The sequence below is a fragment of the Cygnus atratus genome, chromosome 21 (genome assembly GCF_013377495.2).
Source record: "Cygnus atratus isolate AKBS03 ecotype Queensland, Australia chromosome 21, CAtr_DNAZoo_HiC_assembly, whole genome shotgun sequence".
Classification (NCBI taxonomy): Eukaryota; Metazoa; Chordata; class Aves; order Anseriformes; family Anatidae; genus Cygnus; species Cygnus atratus.
Genome location: NC_066382.1, coordinates 3,611,009 through 3,625,359, shown reverse-complemented (window position 1 = coordinate 3,625,359; position 14,351 = coordinate 3,611,009). Strand labels below are relative to the sequence as shown.

Below are 14,351 nucleotides of genomic sequence, written 5' to 3'. Positions count from 1 at the left end.
GCCTTGTATCGTAGTGTTTTGTGATGGTTTGTTTTTCGGAAGGTAACCAGCCAAGTTTACATGTAAGGTTTGATTGTATTTTATGTATTTAATGTGTAAATGTGTCTGAGTTGTAGATCTATTTAATTTTGTAGCTGAGTTGTAGGCCTATTTAATTTTGTAGCCGTGGATGACCTTCAGTACTGTAGAACGGGCAGCTCTGTGCTCCTCCGTGTGTGTATGTGTTGGTTTGGGTCTTCTAGCTGTTATTGTTCTGTTTCAGGTTCACTTTCATGTTAGGAAGATTTGTCCCTAATAACTTAACCCCCAAGGACCTATTTATTCAGGACGGGGGCCGTGCTCGTGAGCTTTTAATGCACGTTGGCATTAAAGCTGTCACCACGATCCTTTTAATTGTGTTTTAACAGCAATGTCTGCATTGTACCAAAGGGGGAAAAGCCCTCCCTGTTACTGTAAAAGTTCCCCGGTGGATCACTGTGAGCCCGTGCAAATACAACAAACCTTCTTCTGGAAGACTTTTGTTCTCTCTTTTTCCAGCACCTGGCTTGGTGGCGGTGAATTTTCGCCCCTTGCTGCTGCAACGGAGCCCTTCCTCCCCTGAGGACCTTGTGTCCCCGGGTCGGGGAGGATCCCCGGACTGTTGACTCCCTGGATCAGGGCAGGCACGTGCAAGCACGTAATCCCAGAGCAAAGTCTCCACCGCATGGCGGATTAATGCCAAAGCTCACCGGCCTTTGCTTTCCCCCGGAGTCCTGGGGGTCTTGGAAAGGAGCTCTCCAAGCTGCCTCCTGCACCCCTATCGATCAGCCATGGGAGGACACAGATGCAAGGGGCCCCCGACAGCAGGATCCTGCTGCACAGCACCCAAAGCGCCTGCCAGAGCTCGCAGAGCTCGCCCCAGCTACATCGGGGCTAAATTTGTCCCTTCCAAGCGCTGCCCTTTGGACGTGCAGGCTGCTCATTTCTCACGCCTCCAGCGCCGCCTCCGTGCACGGCTGCCGGGGTGTGCGCGGCTCCTATTTCGGGTCCTGGACGGTGTTCATGCCTCGGCACCTGAGGTATGGCCTGGCCCTGTCCCCGCCGTGCTGCTGGGCAGCGTTTTGGGGTGACAGGCGAGCCTGCCCTTAGCACACGGGCACCATCGGGGTTTGCACCGATGGAGAGCTGGGCTGGGGGTGTGGGCACGACCCAAGTGTCCCACCTTTGCCCAGCTGCTCAGGAAGACCTGCTCCCTGCTCTTTCTTCCCCGCTACCCCATAGCAACTAAGGATTATGGTGCCAAACTGCCACTGAAATGCTTGTACAGCCCCTGCCTACAAGCAGCTAAAGGAGTTTGGCTTATTCCCCTTCCCAGCTGGGGTTGGGTCCCCTATAAGCAGCTCTTCTCCCTGGTCCCCCTCTATTTATCCCTGCTCGGAAGGTTGTACGGCTTTCCCAGGCTGGCACCATTAATACACAACAATTTATGTGCATATACAAGCCCTAAAGTGTTTCCAAACCAGCCCCCACGAGCATCAGACAGGTCAGGACTCCCACCTGAGCTCCACAGCCCACCTTCCCTGCCGAGTCATTGGGTTTGGTGGCCTTGGGTTTTCCTGAAGGTTTCCCATCGGGATGCTGACCCGGGAGCTGTGTCCGCATACACCTGCCTGGTGGCCGGGAAAACTTTCTCATGCTTTTTCTCTGACACTTCTCAGCAGACAAAGGGTTTAGAAATAGATGGTTTGCTTAATGTGGCACCAGGTGTCTTGGTACAGGTAGAAAATGGAAACTGAAAATGGAAACTGTAGTACCTGTGAACGCACAAAATACCTCACTTTTCCTGGAAAATGCCTTCATCCACCCCAGCAGCAGCAGCACAGCCTGAGTGAGGCTGGGGGGCGCATCCCGCGGCTCCGCGCGGTCACAGGACACCCGCCTCTATTCGCAGAGCAGGTGCACGACACAAGGTGACATTCACTGCCAACAGTTCCCCCTGTGACAGATAATCTCGACTCCTTCGCTAGTGCTAAAAGCCGTGAATTGGGTGTTGTGCCCCCTCGAGGTGTGGGAACCCCTGGGAAGAGCGCGCTGCCCCCAAGCAGGGACCTGGCGATGCACAGGATGCAGCGGCTCGGCGATGCGCAGCTCCCCCGGGGATCCTCGCTGGGAGCCCACCCCAGTGCCTCGTCCTGGCCTTGCTGTCCCTGTGAGCAAGGAGGGGGCAAAAGGCAACGCCAGCCCCGCTGCAGCCATCCAGGGCTGGCACCAGCAGCCCTCAGACATCCCTCTGATGTCCCGCGAGAAGACGGCAATGACGCAGAAATGACCCAGCAGAAATGCCCGCAGGAAGCTTTGCTCTGATTTCATTACTGAGAAGGCGAAGCAAAAAATAAATAAATAAATAACAGGAGCTGCTCTGGCGAAGCGGATTGCTGCAGGAGAGGGGGAGAGGCACAGAGCTGTGCCCGCCCCGGCTCCGGTGCGCATGGCAGGGCAGCGCATGGCATGCCCCGGCGGCTCAGGAGCGTGCACCTGCCTGACTTTTTCATCTGCTTGGCACGACGAGGTGTCAGATGTGGGAGCTACGTGCGAGGCGAGGAAGTGGGGCGGGATGGCACGGCTCCCGCTGCCGGCCCTGACGTTTTCTTCAGCGAAGTGCAAACGGCCTCGCCGCTGCCGCGAGGATGCTCCGAAAAGGTCGTTTCTATTGTGGTGGCCGGTGCTGTTGCAAAAGATGGTGAGCTTCTGGCTGCTCCCTCCGCGGACAGATACAAGCAGGCTGACCTGGCCGTGGAGAGAGGCGAGAGCTTAAAAGGTCAGAGAACAAACCAAGCATTAAAACTGCAGGCAAGCCCGTGCTGGTTTCCTTGAAGGACACCGGAGACGCTGCTGCTTGAACGAGCACAGCAGATGCTCCCAGAGCTGCTACCAACGAGCTTCTTGCAGTATTTCCCGTTGCATCTGCAGTGGACTGAAAACATCCATCTTCTGAAATATTTATTTCATCCGCTTCTGCCAGCGGAGAACAAAAGAGTGTGAAATGTACCTGTGACCTGGTGGATAACCTGGCGTCTTTGGTGACTTGTGCAGGGGGAGGTGCCGAAACACATTTGTTTCTCCAAGCCCAAGCTCTGAAGGACCAGATCCCGACGGTCCCAGACAGGCAAAGTGCTCTCACCGCAGAGGTGATGGGCACCTCACGCTGCCCGTGGTGTAACGTGGTCCTGAGCTCTTCTGGGAAGAAAGCTGGCGCAGGTTTCACACTCTGGGATGGAGACACTGAGGCAGCGAGATGGACTCCTGGAATCAGAGTGGTTAGGGTTGGCAGGAGCTGGGGTGGGAGTTCAGGAAGACACAAACCAAGGGTGTTAGAAAGGATCAGGTGCGTGCCCCCATCCCAGAACTCCTGGAGGAGCTGATGTCCTCAAAGGTGTCCTCAACACCATGGCTTCTGGCCAGGAAGGTTCCCAGATCCACTGAGATCGCCAGGCCAACTTTGCACCACTGAGACAAACCAGGGCAGCTTTCCCAGCCATTTTGCCCAGGATTAAATTTGGTGATTTCTGGCACGAGCCTTTATTAGCTGCCAGCACTGCACCTGGGAGCGCTGCACAAGCTGGGAGGGAAACTAACTGTTCCTGCACCTGCAAAGCGAAGGGAAAAGGTTATTTCTTCCAGGCTTGTGTGGCAAGGCTAGAAAACACAAAAATCTGAAAAATTCAAAGCGAGGAAGAAGCCAGCAATGCTTGTTTGTGGTTCAGCTTCCGCTGGGATCTTCAGTCTGCAGGAGGAGCTGTGCAGGATGAGAGGAGGGCTGGCGGTCCCAGGGCCCCCTTCCTTTCAGCAAGCCTGTCTGCTGCCCTCCTCTGCCCTTTTTCTGCTTTGCTCAGCTCCGTGTCACTTGGTCTCCCAGGAAAGCCCTGCAGAATGAAATCGCCCGCTTCCTCCAGCTGTTCCCCCATTACCCACCCGCCACGCCAAGGCTGCTGCATTTCCACCTGCCGCTGAGCTCGCGGGGAGCGCTTAATGGATTATGGCTGGATAAACAGTAAAACTGAGCATATGTGAGCCTTTCCACCTCCCCTCTGCCTGCCGTGCTCCTGCGAGCACGGTCTGCTCGGCAGGACTTCCAGGGCTGCAGTGCCAGGCTGTGCAGGGAAGGATGGAGCAGACCTGGGGGCTGCTGCTCCACGCCCCCCCGTGCTCACCGCTGTGCTCGTGGGCACGGTGCATGCTCAGGGACAGGCCCTGGGGATGCAGCCAAAGGGGAGGAGAAGCAGCCCAGCACCCTGGGTGCTCCGTCCTCCAGGGCTCCCCATCCTCTTCTACTCTTTTATACCGACAGACCCAGTATAAATTGATTTCTCATCCTTTAAAACCCAACACTCGTTCAACAGTTCCACGCGTGGACGATGCAGACAGAGGAAGGCACGCAGAAGTGTTAAATGGGATAGATCTTTATTAGAAGCTTTCAGCATATTAAATATGTTCTCTTCCTCCACAAAAACTCTTCCTACTGAACATACAGCTACTATAGTCCATATAGAGCCTGCACATCCCTCTTACCACCTACTGCTACGTGTCTCACTGTGCAACCAGTGTGCTCTCTTATCTGCAATAATACACGGTCTTAAGTGCAACCCCACACACATTAAAATTACATGGCACTCTGCATTTCAAGGAAAGAGCCGAACCTCTCCTTCTGTTCCAGAAGACAAACCCTTACTGCTCCTACAAAGCTCATAGGCAGACCCACACAGGCATTTGGGGCACATTTCCCCCCGGTACCTTTGTGAATCTGGTCCCTAAGTGCTTAACAAATCTCACGTTTGTGCTGTCGCCAGACTTGGGAGTGCAGAAAACCGTCATGAATAATGCCCTTGGGTCCCAGGACGGCACTCGAGACAGGGAAGAAACCGAACCACCTCCTTGGTGTTTTCCACCCCCTTCTGTGCCGGGTCTCACCCCCTGCCCCACAAAGCCCCACACTCACCCTCCATCCCCTCCCATTTCATGTTCCTAGGACGGGAGGCAGCAGAGGCCCCAAGTGGTACACCTAGACCCTTGGCTGGCCAAATGCCTGCATCCCGTGTCCTCTCCAACAAGCTCCTGTCCTTGCCAGGGCTCTTCCCTGCACTCAGCCCCTCTCCCTGCTCTCCTCCGTCTCCTTGCTGTGGCATCTTCTTAGCAAAGTGCCGTGCTGGGGCAGAGACAGCTCTTCCCCAGCTCTCTCCTCTCTTCCCCCCAACACTTTAGTAGGACACGAAGCCCTTTTCCTGGCTTCTTTGGCTCCCTCCTCCCTCTGCTGCTCCCTCCAGCGCCTTCCTTTGCCCCCAGCTGAGCTCAGCAGGGAGGACGGGCGAGCAGCGCCCTGGGTCAGACACCGTGACTACTCCTAGCAGATGGCACGAGGATGCAAGAAGTGTGCAAAGAAAGAACCGAGCCAGCCCACGCCGGGCTCCTCTTGTGTCCAGTACAGGTACAAACCGCCTACCGTATTGCCAACGACCGCCACGGGAAGGATCCTGCTTCCTGTGACACCCCGTCCCTTTTGGGGATGGGTCCAGAGAAGTCTCGGTGCTGGGATCCAGGCTTCCCACGCTGCCCAAGGACGAGGTGCCTGGCCCCTGCCTCCTCCGTCCTCGCCCGTCTCGGGGGAGCACCTCCTGCGTGCGCCGGGGCTAGGTCCGCGGGCGTCCTTCTCTGGCCTGCCGTCGGAAGTAGCGGATGGCGGACAGCGTGCCAAAGCTCGCCAGGAACACTGCAAAAAAAACCATCGTGGTCCCATGGTGAGCTTTCTTCCCAACCCAAAACATCCTTCTCTCAACGTGAGGGTCACAAGCCACTGACCATGCACCAAGACCCTCCTGCCCTCACTCCTTGTCCCCACTACGCCGAGTTGTTCCCAGCACATTCAGCCCCACACTGCCCACAGCTCGGCAGACCACATTTATTCCTGCAGTTTGGGCACACCGTTTTCCCCAAAAATGGCTGGTTTGGAGGTGGGGGCTTTGAGGTCCTTCCTGCAGAGGCCGATGCACCTTGGCAGAGGTGCACACAGACTTCATGGGCTGGCTGAGACGTGGGGGGAGTGAGCGCTAGGGAATCACACAAGGCATGGATCCAGTGCTGGTGGTCGCGCCTGGAGTGGCTTGTGGCCATTTATGGATGGGATTATCAATAAAAAAGCACTTTTGGAAGAAAATCCCATCTCCTGGGGCCAGCTCTGCCGAGGTGTTCAAGGTGGCAGCCTTACCTTGGTGTCTGCACGGTGCTGGTCCTGCTGTGGGAGTTGTTGCTCACGCAGGACTCCCATCCCTCCCGAGCAGCTTTGTGTGCCCCGAGAGAGGCCAGCTGCCGGGTCGCTGGAGGGAAGGACCCTTTGGGAAGGGAGGACATTTTGGGAAGGGAAGGACCTTTTGGAAGGGAAGGACCTTTTGGGAAGGGAGGACGTTTTGGGAAGTGAAGGATGTTTTGGGAAGGAAGGACCTTTTGGAAAGGAAGGATATTTTGGGAAAGACCAGTGGAAATGGTGATGAAACATCTACGCTTGCCTGGCTGGGTGGTGGTCTACAGGCTAGCGTGGAGATGTCTGATCTCTGATGAGAAGGTCACAGTAGGGAACCTGACCAGATTTTCAGGACATTCCCTTCCTTTTCTACTGCTCAGACCAGGAAGATGCCAAGAAATCTTTTTTTCTTGTGGGCTGTCTGCTGATATTCTGATCCCAGCCCAAAGCAGAAAATACCCCAAGCTTTGAATCAGAAAATGCAGAGCTACAAACAAGACCTCAGGGAGAATGTACACAGAATGAGGCCCTTCTCTGAGCCTCTGGTGCAGGTTTTCAGCTTGGTTCATAGGAGAGGTCAGCCTGCCCAGCTCTCTGCCCAGGCAAAGCCCCTTGCACGCTGCCTTACGCAACCCCATGGCACGAGGCCGCGTCCTGCTTCCCGCACCCCCTCCGCCGCCTCTGCCTCGTACTAAGAAGGCAACGAAGAGCAGGCCAAGAGCTCCTTGTGATTGCTGCGCGGAGCAACCTTAGCTAACGGGCTATTCTCAGCCCCGGGGTGTCAGCTTCCTGCGTGACCTTCGTGGGGAACATTCCTCCCCGGAGAGCCCATGGGCGGCGCTGGCCCTGTGCCCTGCTCCTCGGTGCCACCTCCTGTGTGCTGCCACTTCTTGCCTTGCCACCAGCTTGGCTGTGGCTGGGGAGGGGGACCGAGGGTTGTGCTTTGTGCAGGCTGTGTTTTGGGGCACGCGTGTTTTGGGGCACGCGTGGGGATGAAGGAGGAGCTGGCAGGGTCAATGCACCACCGGGGTGGTATTTAGGAAAAAGATTATCCCTTTATGGCACATTATAAAAATGCATGTACTTGTTCCATCTGAGCTGAGGGAGGATAAATGTGCACACTTGAAGTCGTGGCGATGCTCCTTGAAAGCAGGGACCTTAAAAAAGCCTCTCCTATCCCCCAAACCCCATACTGGTCCCTAACTGAGGCTGGATGGAGCGGGGATAAAGCCAGGCTCAGCTGAAGGCAGCAGACACTGTGCAAAGAGAAAGACCCTAAGCAAGCAGGACTCAGGACTGACACTCCTACGGGACATGTTAAAAAGCAGCAGGACTCTACAAAAACAGGAAAATGTCTGCATTTCCCTGCCGGCACCATGGGGTCCGTTAGCATCCCTGCCTCCCTCCCCGCCGGGTCCTCCCCCAGCCCCTGCCCGCCCCTCTCCCCCAGCCCTGCGCCGCACGCACTGGTTTTCCAGGCATCCGGAGCCTGCAGGTCGGAGGTTTTCACCGCCCAGGAGGCGAAGGCGCAGAAGACGAGACACATGTCCTTGTGGGTCAGCGGCAACGGGGCCTCGGGTATCCCTGTGGGGACGAGAGCAAGCTTCAGGACGCCTCGCAGAAGTAGGTTATTTTTGCTCCCGTGTTTATTTGACCAGGCGTTTAATTAAAGCCGGCTTATTAATTAGCTTCCACCGTGGCAAAGTTTTTTTTTTTGTTTTTTTTTTTTCTCTGTGCAAACAGACTGGGAGCTCTGTTTTGAGGCGCCCCTTGGGATGAGTCACTCGGTGTTTGGTTTTAATATTAACGGGAGGCACTGCGGCTCTAAGCCCCGCGTAAGCTCTAAGACAAATACGCCGGCTGTCCTGGCAGTCAGACCCGCTTTGCCTTTCCCCCCATCCCTCTGACCTGCCCCCGTGCTCAGGAAGCCTTTGGGGTCTCTGGATGGCGCTTTGCAAATCTCAGCACGTGTTTTTAAGCCCCCCCCTCTCCTTCAGCTGGATGTGTTCCCCCCCCATGCACACTTTTTTCCCCCACCAATTCAAGATCAATCAGCAACCCAACCTCATCAGCCTGCAGCTCGGCAGCCGCTGCCTTATCTCAGGGGCCTGAGTGCTTTGATTTTGCTCTTTACTCTCCCATCCCCTCACCAGAAACACAAGTACATGGTTCGGTGGGATGGCACGACTGCAGGGACAGCCACACCGGGTAGGACAGGGACTTGTGGCCAGCCCGTCACCCCATTGCAAGCACACTCAGAGCAAAGCCGGCCATGCCCAGACCTCCCCCGGGTCCCCGTCCTTCCCGCAGGGCCAGCAGCACCATGAGCATCGCGAGCAGAGCCAGGGGTGCTGGGCACGGGGTCGCGGTGCTTTACCTCTCAGGGCAAGGGCCATGTCCAAAGCTTGGGGCTGTGCCTGGCCTCTTCCCAGCGGCACGAGGGCGAGCGGCTCTCCGGATCCTCTCCGCGCCAGAGCCGGCGGCACCGGCACTTGGCCTCTGCCAAGGTGCATCGGCCTCTGCAGGAAGGACCTCAAAGCCCCCACGGCTTTCTTCACCTCAGAGGCTGGCGTGGTGAAGAAAAGCCCCCGCCAGCCCCCCCTGTTCCAAGGCCTGTCAGGAAAGAAGTGTTCGTACAGCTCCGGGACCGTGGCAGCCTGGGGCTCTTTGACCAGCGCCAGGTCGGGTTCCTCTTTCTGCTGATCGCGGTCCAAGCTGCTCAACTTCTTTCGCTTCCTCTCTTTACCCTTGACTTTTTTCCTGTTTCCTTCAGGTTCATTGAAAAAATATTCATACAGTTCAGGCAAGGATATTTCCCTTTCCAAGGGTGTTTTCTCGCCCTCCACCGAGTTCCCCATTGCTTCTTCTTCCCCTTGGGAGTCACAGAACAAATAGTCGTACATCTCGGGCCAAGTCACATCCAGCGAGTTTGCCCTTGCGCAGCCCCCGGCTGCAGAGCCTGGGGGGCTCACCTCCACGGGGGGCTCAGCTGCAGGCTCCCCAGGGCTCCCCCTGGCAGCATTCCCTGCAGGGACAGCCACGCTTTGGGGACGGAGAGCCTTCCCCTCCCGGCACGCCTCTCCTGGAGGGTCTGGGGCTGCGGTGGTAAGAATCACCGGCACGTCGTCGCGCACGCCCGATCCCCCTGCCTGTCCTGCTTTGGGGAGCTTGGGGGCCCTCGTCTTCCCCGGGGACTGTGCCCCCGGCTCCTTCGCCTTCTGCTTTGGGGGGATGCTTGTGGGCACATCTCCCTCATCTGTTCCAGGGCTGGCTGCCGGCCGTTTGCTCTCCGCTGCCTCCTCGCTCCCCAGCCGCATGGGTGCCGGCTTGGCCGCCTTCTCCTTCCCTTTGCTCTTCCTCGAGGCCAGCGGGGAGGACGATGGTGCCCTGGTGGGTGCCCCGCTGCCCTGTGCCGGGGTCCCCGCTGGCTCCCTGTCCACCGGGGTCACCTCGGCAGCACCGGCTCCGCGCTGCTTACGGCTCTTCCTCATCTGCGCTGGCACCTTGGGTCTCACCACCTCCGGGGAGCTGGGCTCCGGCCCCGCTTTCTGCCCAGGGTCTGGGGGCCGTGCCGGGCAGCTGGGAGCAGCCTCCGGGGCAGGGCTGGGGGGGAGGTTGGGAGGGGGTCCCTGCACCCCAGGCTCCATGCAGGCAGCTGCGCTAAGACTTTTTCTTGCCGAAACATCTGGGGCACCCGCTTGTGCCGCCACCGGGCTTCCACGGGGCTGCTCCCCCCCGGCATCCCCTCCGTGCGCAGGGGCACGGGGTGCAGCGGGGTGGCCAGCAGGCTCCATGGCCCCACTGCTGCTGCTGCTGGTGGTCGTGGCTCCTTCCCCCGATGCCATCTGCGGCGCTGCCACCTCGCATGCCGCGTCCTGCCCTGGGATGCTCTCGGCCACGGGGGGACTAGGCGGCTGCGTCCCCTGCGCGCTGGGCATGGGAGCGGGCAGCAGACAGCCGGGCTGGTCGCTCCCACGCAGAAAGCTGCTGGCCGAGCACGGGTCCGCTTCGTCCTCGTCCGCCCCGGGCAGCCCACGTGGGGAGCAGCTCGCCCTGCCAGCCCCTGGCCCGCTGCCCGGCCTCGCTGCCAGCTCCCCGTCCACGCTGGCGCTGCGCGGAGCGGGCACGCCGTCCCCTTGCTCAATGTCACTGAGACACTGCTCCTCCGCCGTGGCCAGGGAGGCCGGCGCTAGGTCGCATTCCTCGGCCGCCTGCAAGAATTCAGCCCAGTCCCTGTCGTTCAGCTGGATGCTGTACTCGAAGTTATCCATGCCTGCAGCGGCAAAGCAAGGGGAGGGGGCCGGAGAGAGCGGGGCGTGAGGAGGGGGCACCAGCATCCGTGGTGGTGCATGCCCCCTGCCCCTTGCCCCTGCCATCCATGTTTTTTTGGGTGAAATCAGTAGAAGATGAGGGTGGCTCATGGCAGACCCAGTGGGACAGGTATTGCTGGGCTGGGTATTGCCATGACCACCCCACTCAGAGCTGTTTTGGGGATTGCCTCTGCTCAGCACCACAGCAGCGTTGCATCTCGCACACCCTTTTCCTGTAACCCAGGTGAAAAGTGGAGGATTTATTCTCCTTCCTGCTGACCCGGTGTCATGCATGAAGGTGGCAGGCAGCGAAGCCCACGCAAGATTTCAGCAAGCCCTTCCTTACCCCTGGGTTTTGGGGAGGGAGCTGCAGCAGAGCCCAAAGCCAGCAGGGGGGAACCCGGCAGCAGGAGGAGAAGCAGAAAGCCCCCAAAGCCGCATCCTACCTGTGCCACAACCTCAGCCGGTGGCGGAGCCTCCTCCTGGCACAACATGATGCTGTACCCTTGACGGGGGCAGAGAGCTGGGCTTCAGCACAGCTCCATTCACCCGCTAAAAATAGCCCCGAGTGTCACCTGAGCCCCGAGTGTGATGGGTTTGGGGAGGGCAGACCCATATTTAGAAGCTGATGGGGCAGAGGCGAGGGTGGCAGCCGGCTCATTTCCACCCTGCACCCCCTGAGGTCCCCAGGACCACTCCTGATACCCGCACCACATCTTCCTGGGGGTGTTCCGTGGGCTGGGCATCCCAGCAGGGGCACGGGAGCCTCGGTGGGATCCTGGGGGCGAGCACGGCACGGGGGAAAAGCCACCCGTGGGTCAGCAACCAGAGCCAGAAATAGCTCCCGGAGCCAGAAATAGCCCCCAGCTCCTGCCAGCCCCTGGTCCCGGGGGGCCAGAAATATCTGCCCTGCCCCAGCTGCCCGTCCCACGGGGAGGAAGCTCCCCTTCGTGGCTGCCGTCACGCACTGCACGGCCCCGCGGCGTGCCGGCGGCGCGCAGCCCTGCGGCGTTCCCAGCTGGAGCGCGCCGGGGGAGCCTCGACCGGGCCACGCTTCCTTTCCTTATCCTGCGGGCTGACGCACGCGGGGAGCTTGTCAAGCCGAGAAAATATGGAAGGGAAGAGCTCTGCTGTCTTCCCGTCCTATCTCGTTTCGGATCTGGCTACACCCTTCTCCCGCTCCCCCTCACACGCGCTCGCAGACGCAGGAGGGAAACCAACTGGCTTCCTTTTCTTGGCTGCAGCCGCTTCCTTCCCTTTGAGCCCAGCAGCCGGGGGTTAGTCAGAGAAACCTTTAAACTCTGCCTCGCAAACCGCAGCAGCGAACATGAAAGCGGCAGACGCAGCGAGACGGAACTGGAAGCCAGCAGCGGGCTGGCGGCCCGCGTTATCGGTGTCACATTGAAACCCAGCGCCGGGGCGGCCGCACACCAAACCCAACAGGAACAGCACACACCCCGCCACATGTTCCGCCCCGGCCTGGGAGACACAAACAAGCCTCAGCGCGAGAGGCATCCAAGTATTTATTTAGCTGGCCGGGCGAAGCCCACACACCCTCCTTAGGGGAATTGCACATCTGCTAGCACTTCCCCGGCTTCCTCTGGGGCGACCCTAAAGGCGCAGCGGGGACCTCAAGGGCAAGGCAGGGGCCGTGCACAAAGGACGTCCAGCGGGACCGTCTCCAATTTCCTCCTGGCGCCGCGTGCCCGGCCCCGTGCCGCTCGGGGACGCCTGGCTCCGGGTCTCCATGAGATGCGGGGATGCTGCAGGGGATGCTTGCACCTCCGGAGCAAGGCGCGTGGCGGATGCCACCTGCCGAGCCGCGGGCACGGCTGCCCCGGCGCTCCCAGCCTGCTTGGGCACTGAGGACGTTATATAAATAACTAATGTCAACCTGTAATTAGAGACGGGACTGAAATAAAGCAGCAGATGAGGCCCCTCTCTGCCTGGCGGCACAGGACATAGCGTAGGAGAAGGAGCCAGGATCAAGGGCATGGAAAAGGGAGCTGGGCAAAGAAAGTGGGAGCATATAAAGCCCCCCTTCATGGCCCCCACGTTCGTTATTCCCAGCATAAAGGGAAAACTGGCAGGGGGAAAGGAGATATCGGAGCTGTACAGAATAATAGTCAAAGATAAGCAATTTCCTATCCAGCAAACTCCATTTGGGAAAATTCTACCTTCACAGGGCTCTTAAAATCAGCACTAACAAGTCACGAGTATCAGGTTTTTGGCAGCATGCGTTTCAGAGACAATGCAGCTGAGAAATGTGGGTTTGATTACAAACAAGCCCTCCCTGCCCAGATCGAGACCCATCACATGGTGTCTGCACGGGGAGGAAGAGAGCGATGAGTTTGCAGGAAGAGGGCTGGGGAATAAAAAAAGCACAGTGGAAAGAGAAATACATTTACAGCTTCGGGGGCAAGGCTACGTCGTCCCGTGCTGCCTCCCACTGCCTGGGGCAGACTTGTGCCCACTTGGTTATGCCTTCTGCTTTAGCTGGATCAGCATCCTTCAGCCTCGGCCACTGCTCATGGCTTTCTCTGCCCATCTCCAGCTGATCCCTGCGCCCCGGTCTTCTGCCCTGGCAGCAGCAGGCTTTCCAGCTTGTGATGCCCGCCCCTCGATGCGTTTCTCCCCTTCCAGGAGCTCCCTGTGGGCCGTGCAGATGGTGGCAGGGAGTGGGGAGCGCCGTGAGCCTTCCCTCGGGATGGGGAGCGGGCAAACCCTGAATTCAGCCCCCCCAGAAAGCCCGGAGGTTGCAGCCACTCGCGCCGAGGAAGGGGTTAAGCCTGCACTGAAACTTGGAGCGCAGCGGAGCTGCAACCACCAGGCTGGTTTTGCTGGTTTGGGGACAGGTGAACGCTAGGAATTATCACCCCCGAACCATAGGAGGTCTGCATTGTTTTTGCCTAAGCCCTTTAACGGTGTTATTTTTATTTTATTTTTTTATTTTATTTTTTTTTTTTGCCTGAAACTCTGTCCCCAGGCTCTCTTAAAATTCAAGCCCATGCTTCCCGGGAAGCCAGCAGCGGGCTCACTCAAAGGTCAGCCTCCGCTGCCTTGAAACTCAGCCCGCGCTTGCCTGAAACCCTGCCAAGCTCTTCCGAAAGGCTTGTATCCTGGCCTGAGTTTCGGGTTGCTAATCCAAGTCTCGCTGGGTTTCAGGTTTCCTTGCAAGCCTTGGCTCTGCTCGCCACCGGAGCAGCCTCAGGACACAGCTCCCGGCTGGCCGGGGCAGGGGGGCAGCAGGAGGACGGGTCCCCACGCCAAAACCAGGAGGGGACGAGCACGAAACCGCAGCAGCAGTCGGAGGACAGCGAGACCTGGACGGCCACAAAGCTTACCGAGCCCATCGCAGCACTTAAATCTGAATTACGGCGTGGTAAAGCCAGACCCATGCGTGGCTTGTGGTGCTCGTAGGGTTTTTGGCTCGGGATCAGCAGCCACAAGCCAGGTGGCCACCGGCACGGCACGGCCACCCCGTAACTCACGGGGTTGTGCTGAGCTGAACCACGCTCCCTGTCACACCCAGACAGACAGAGCCCCTGTGTCCTGTTGCACGAGAAGCTGCGGGGCTGGAGCTGCAGCCCTCGGGAATCCGAGTTTCATTGCTGAACCCCCAGGAGCTGTATTTCACCTGGGGAACCCTTTTTTTTTTTTTTTTTTCCCTGCCGTTTCCACTAGATGTCACTTACAGCCAGAAAGTTAAGGGTTTCCCTAGGTTTTTAAGCTCCTGATGCACAGGTTTATGCTAATCCCAAAATGGGGGC

General features: G+C 58.5%; 1 protein-coding gene across 1 annotated transcript; it reads right to left on the bottom strand.

Moving 5' to 3' along the window:
• Positions 1–5,663: 5,663 nt before the first annotated feature.
• Positions 5,664–10,542, bottom strand: PERM1 (PPARGC1 and ESRR induced regulator, muscle 1). The gene is made up of 3 exons (XM_035557380.2): positions 8,649–10,542; positions 7,739–7,855; positions 5,664–5,743 (listed from the first exon to the last, which is right to left on the bottom strand). Exons 1-3 carry the CDS (start codon positions 10,540–10,542, stop codon positions 5,664–5,666), a joined length of 2,091 nt encoding a protein of 696 aa, XP_035413273.1.
• Positions 10,543–14,351: the final 3,809 nt, after the last annotated feature.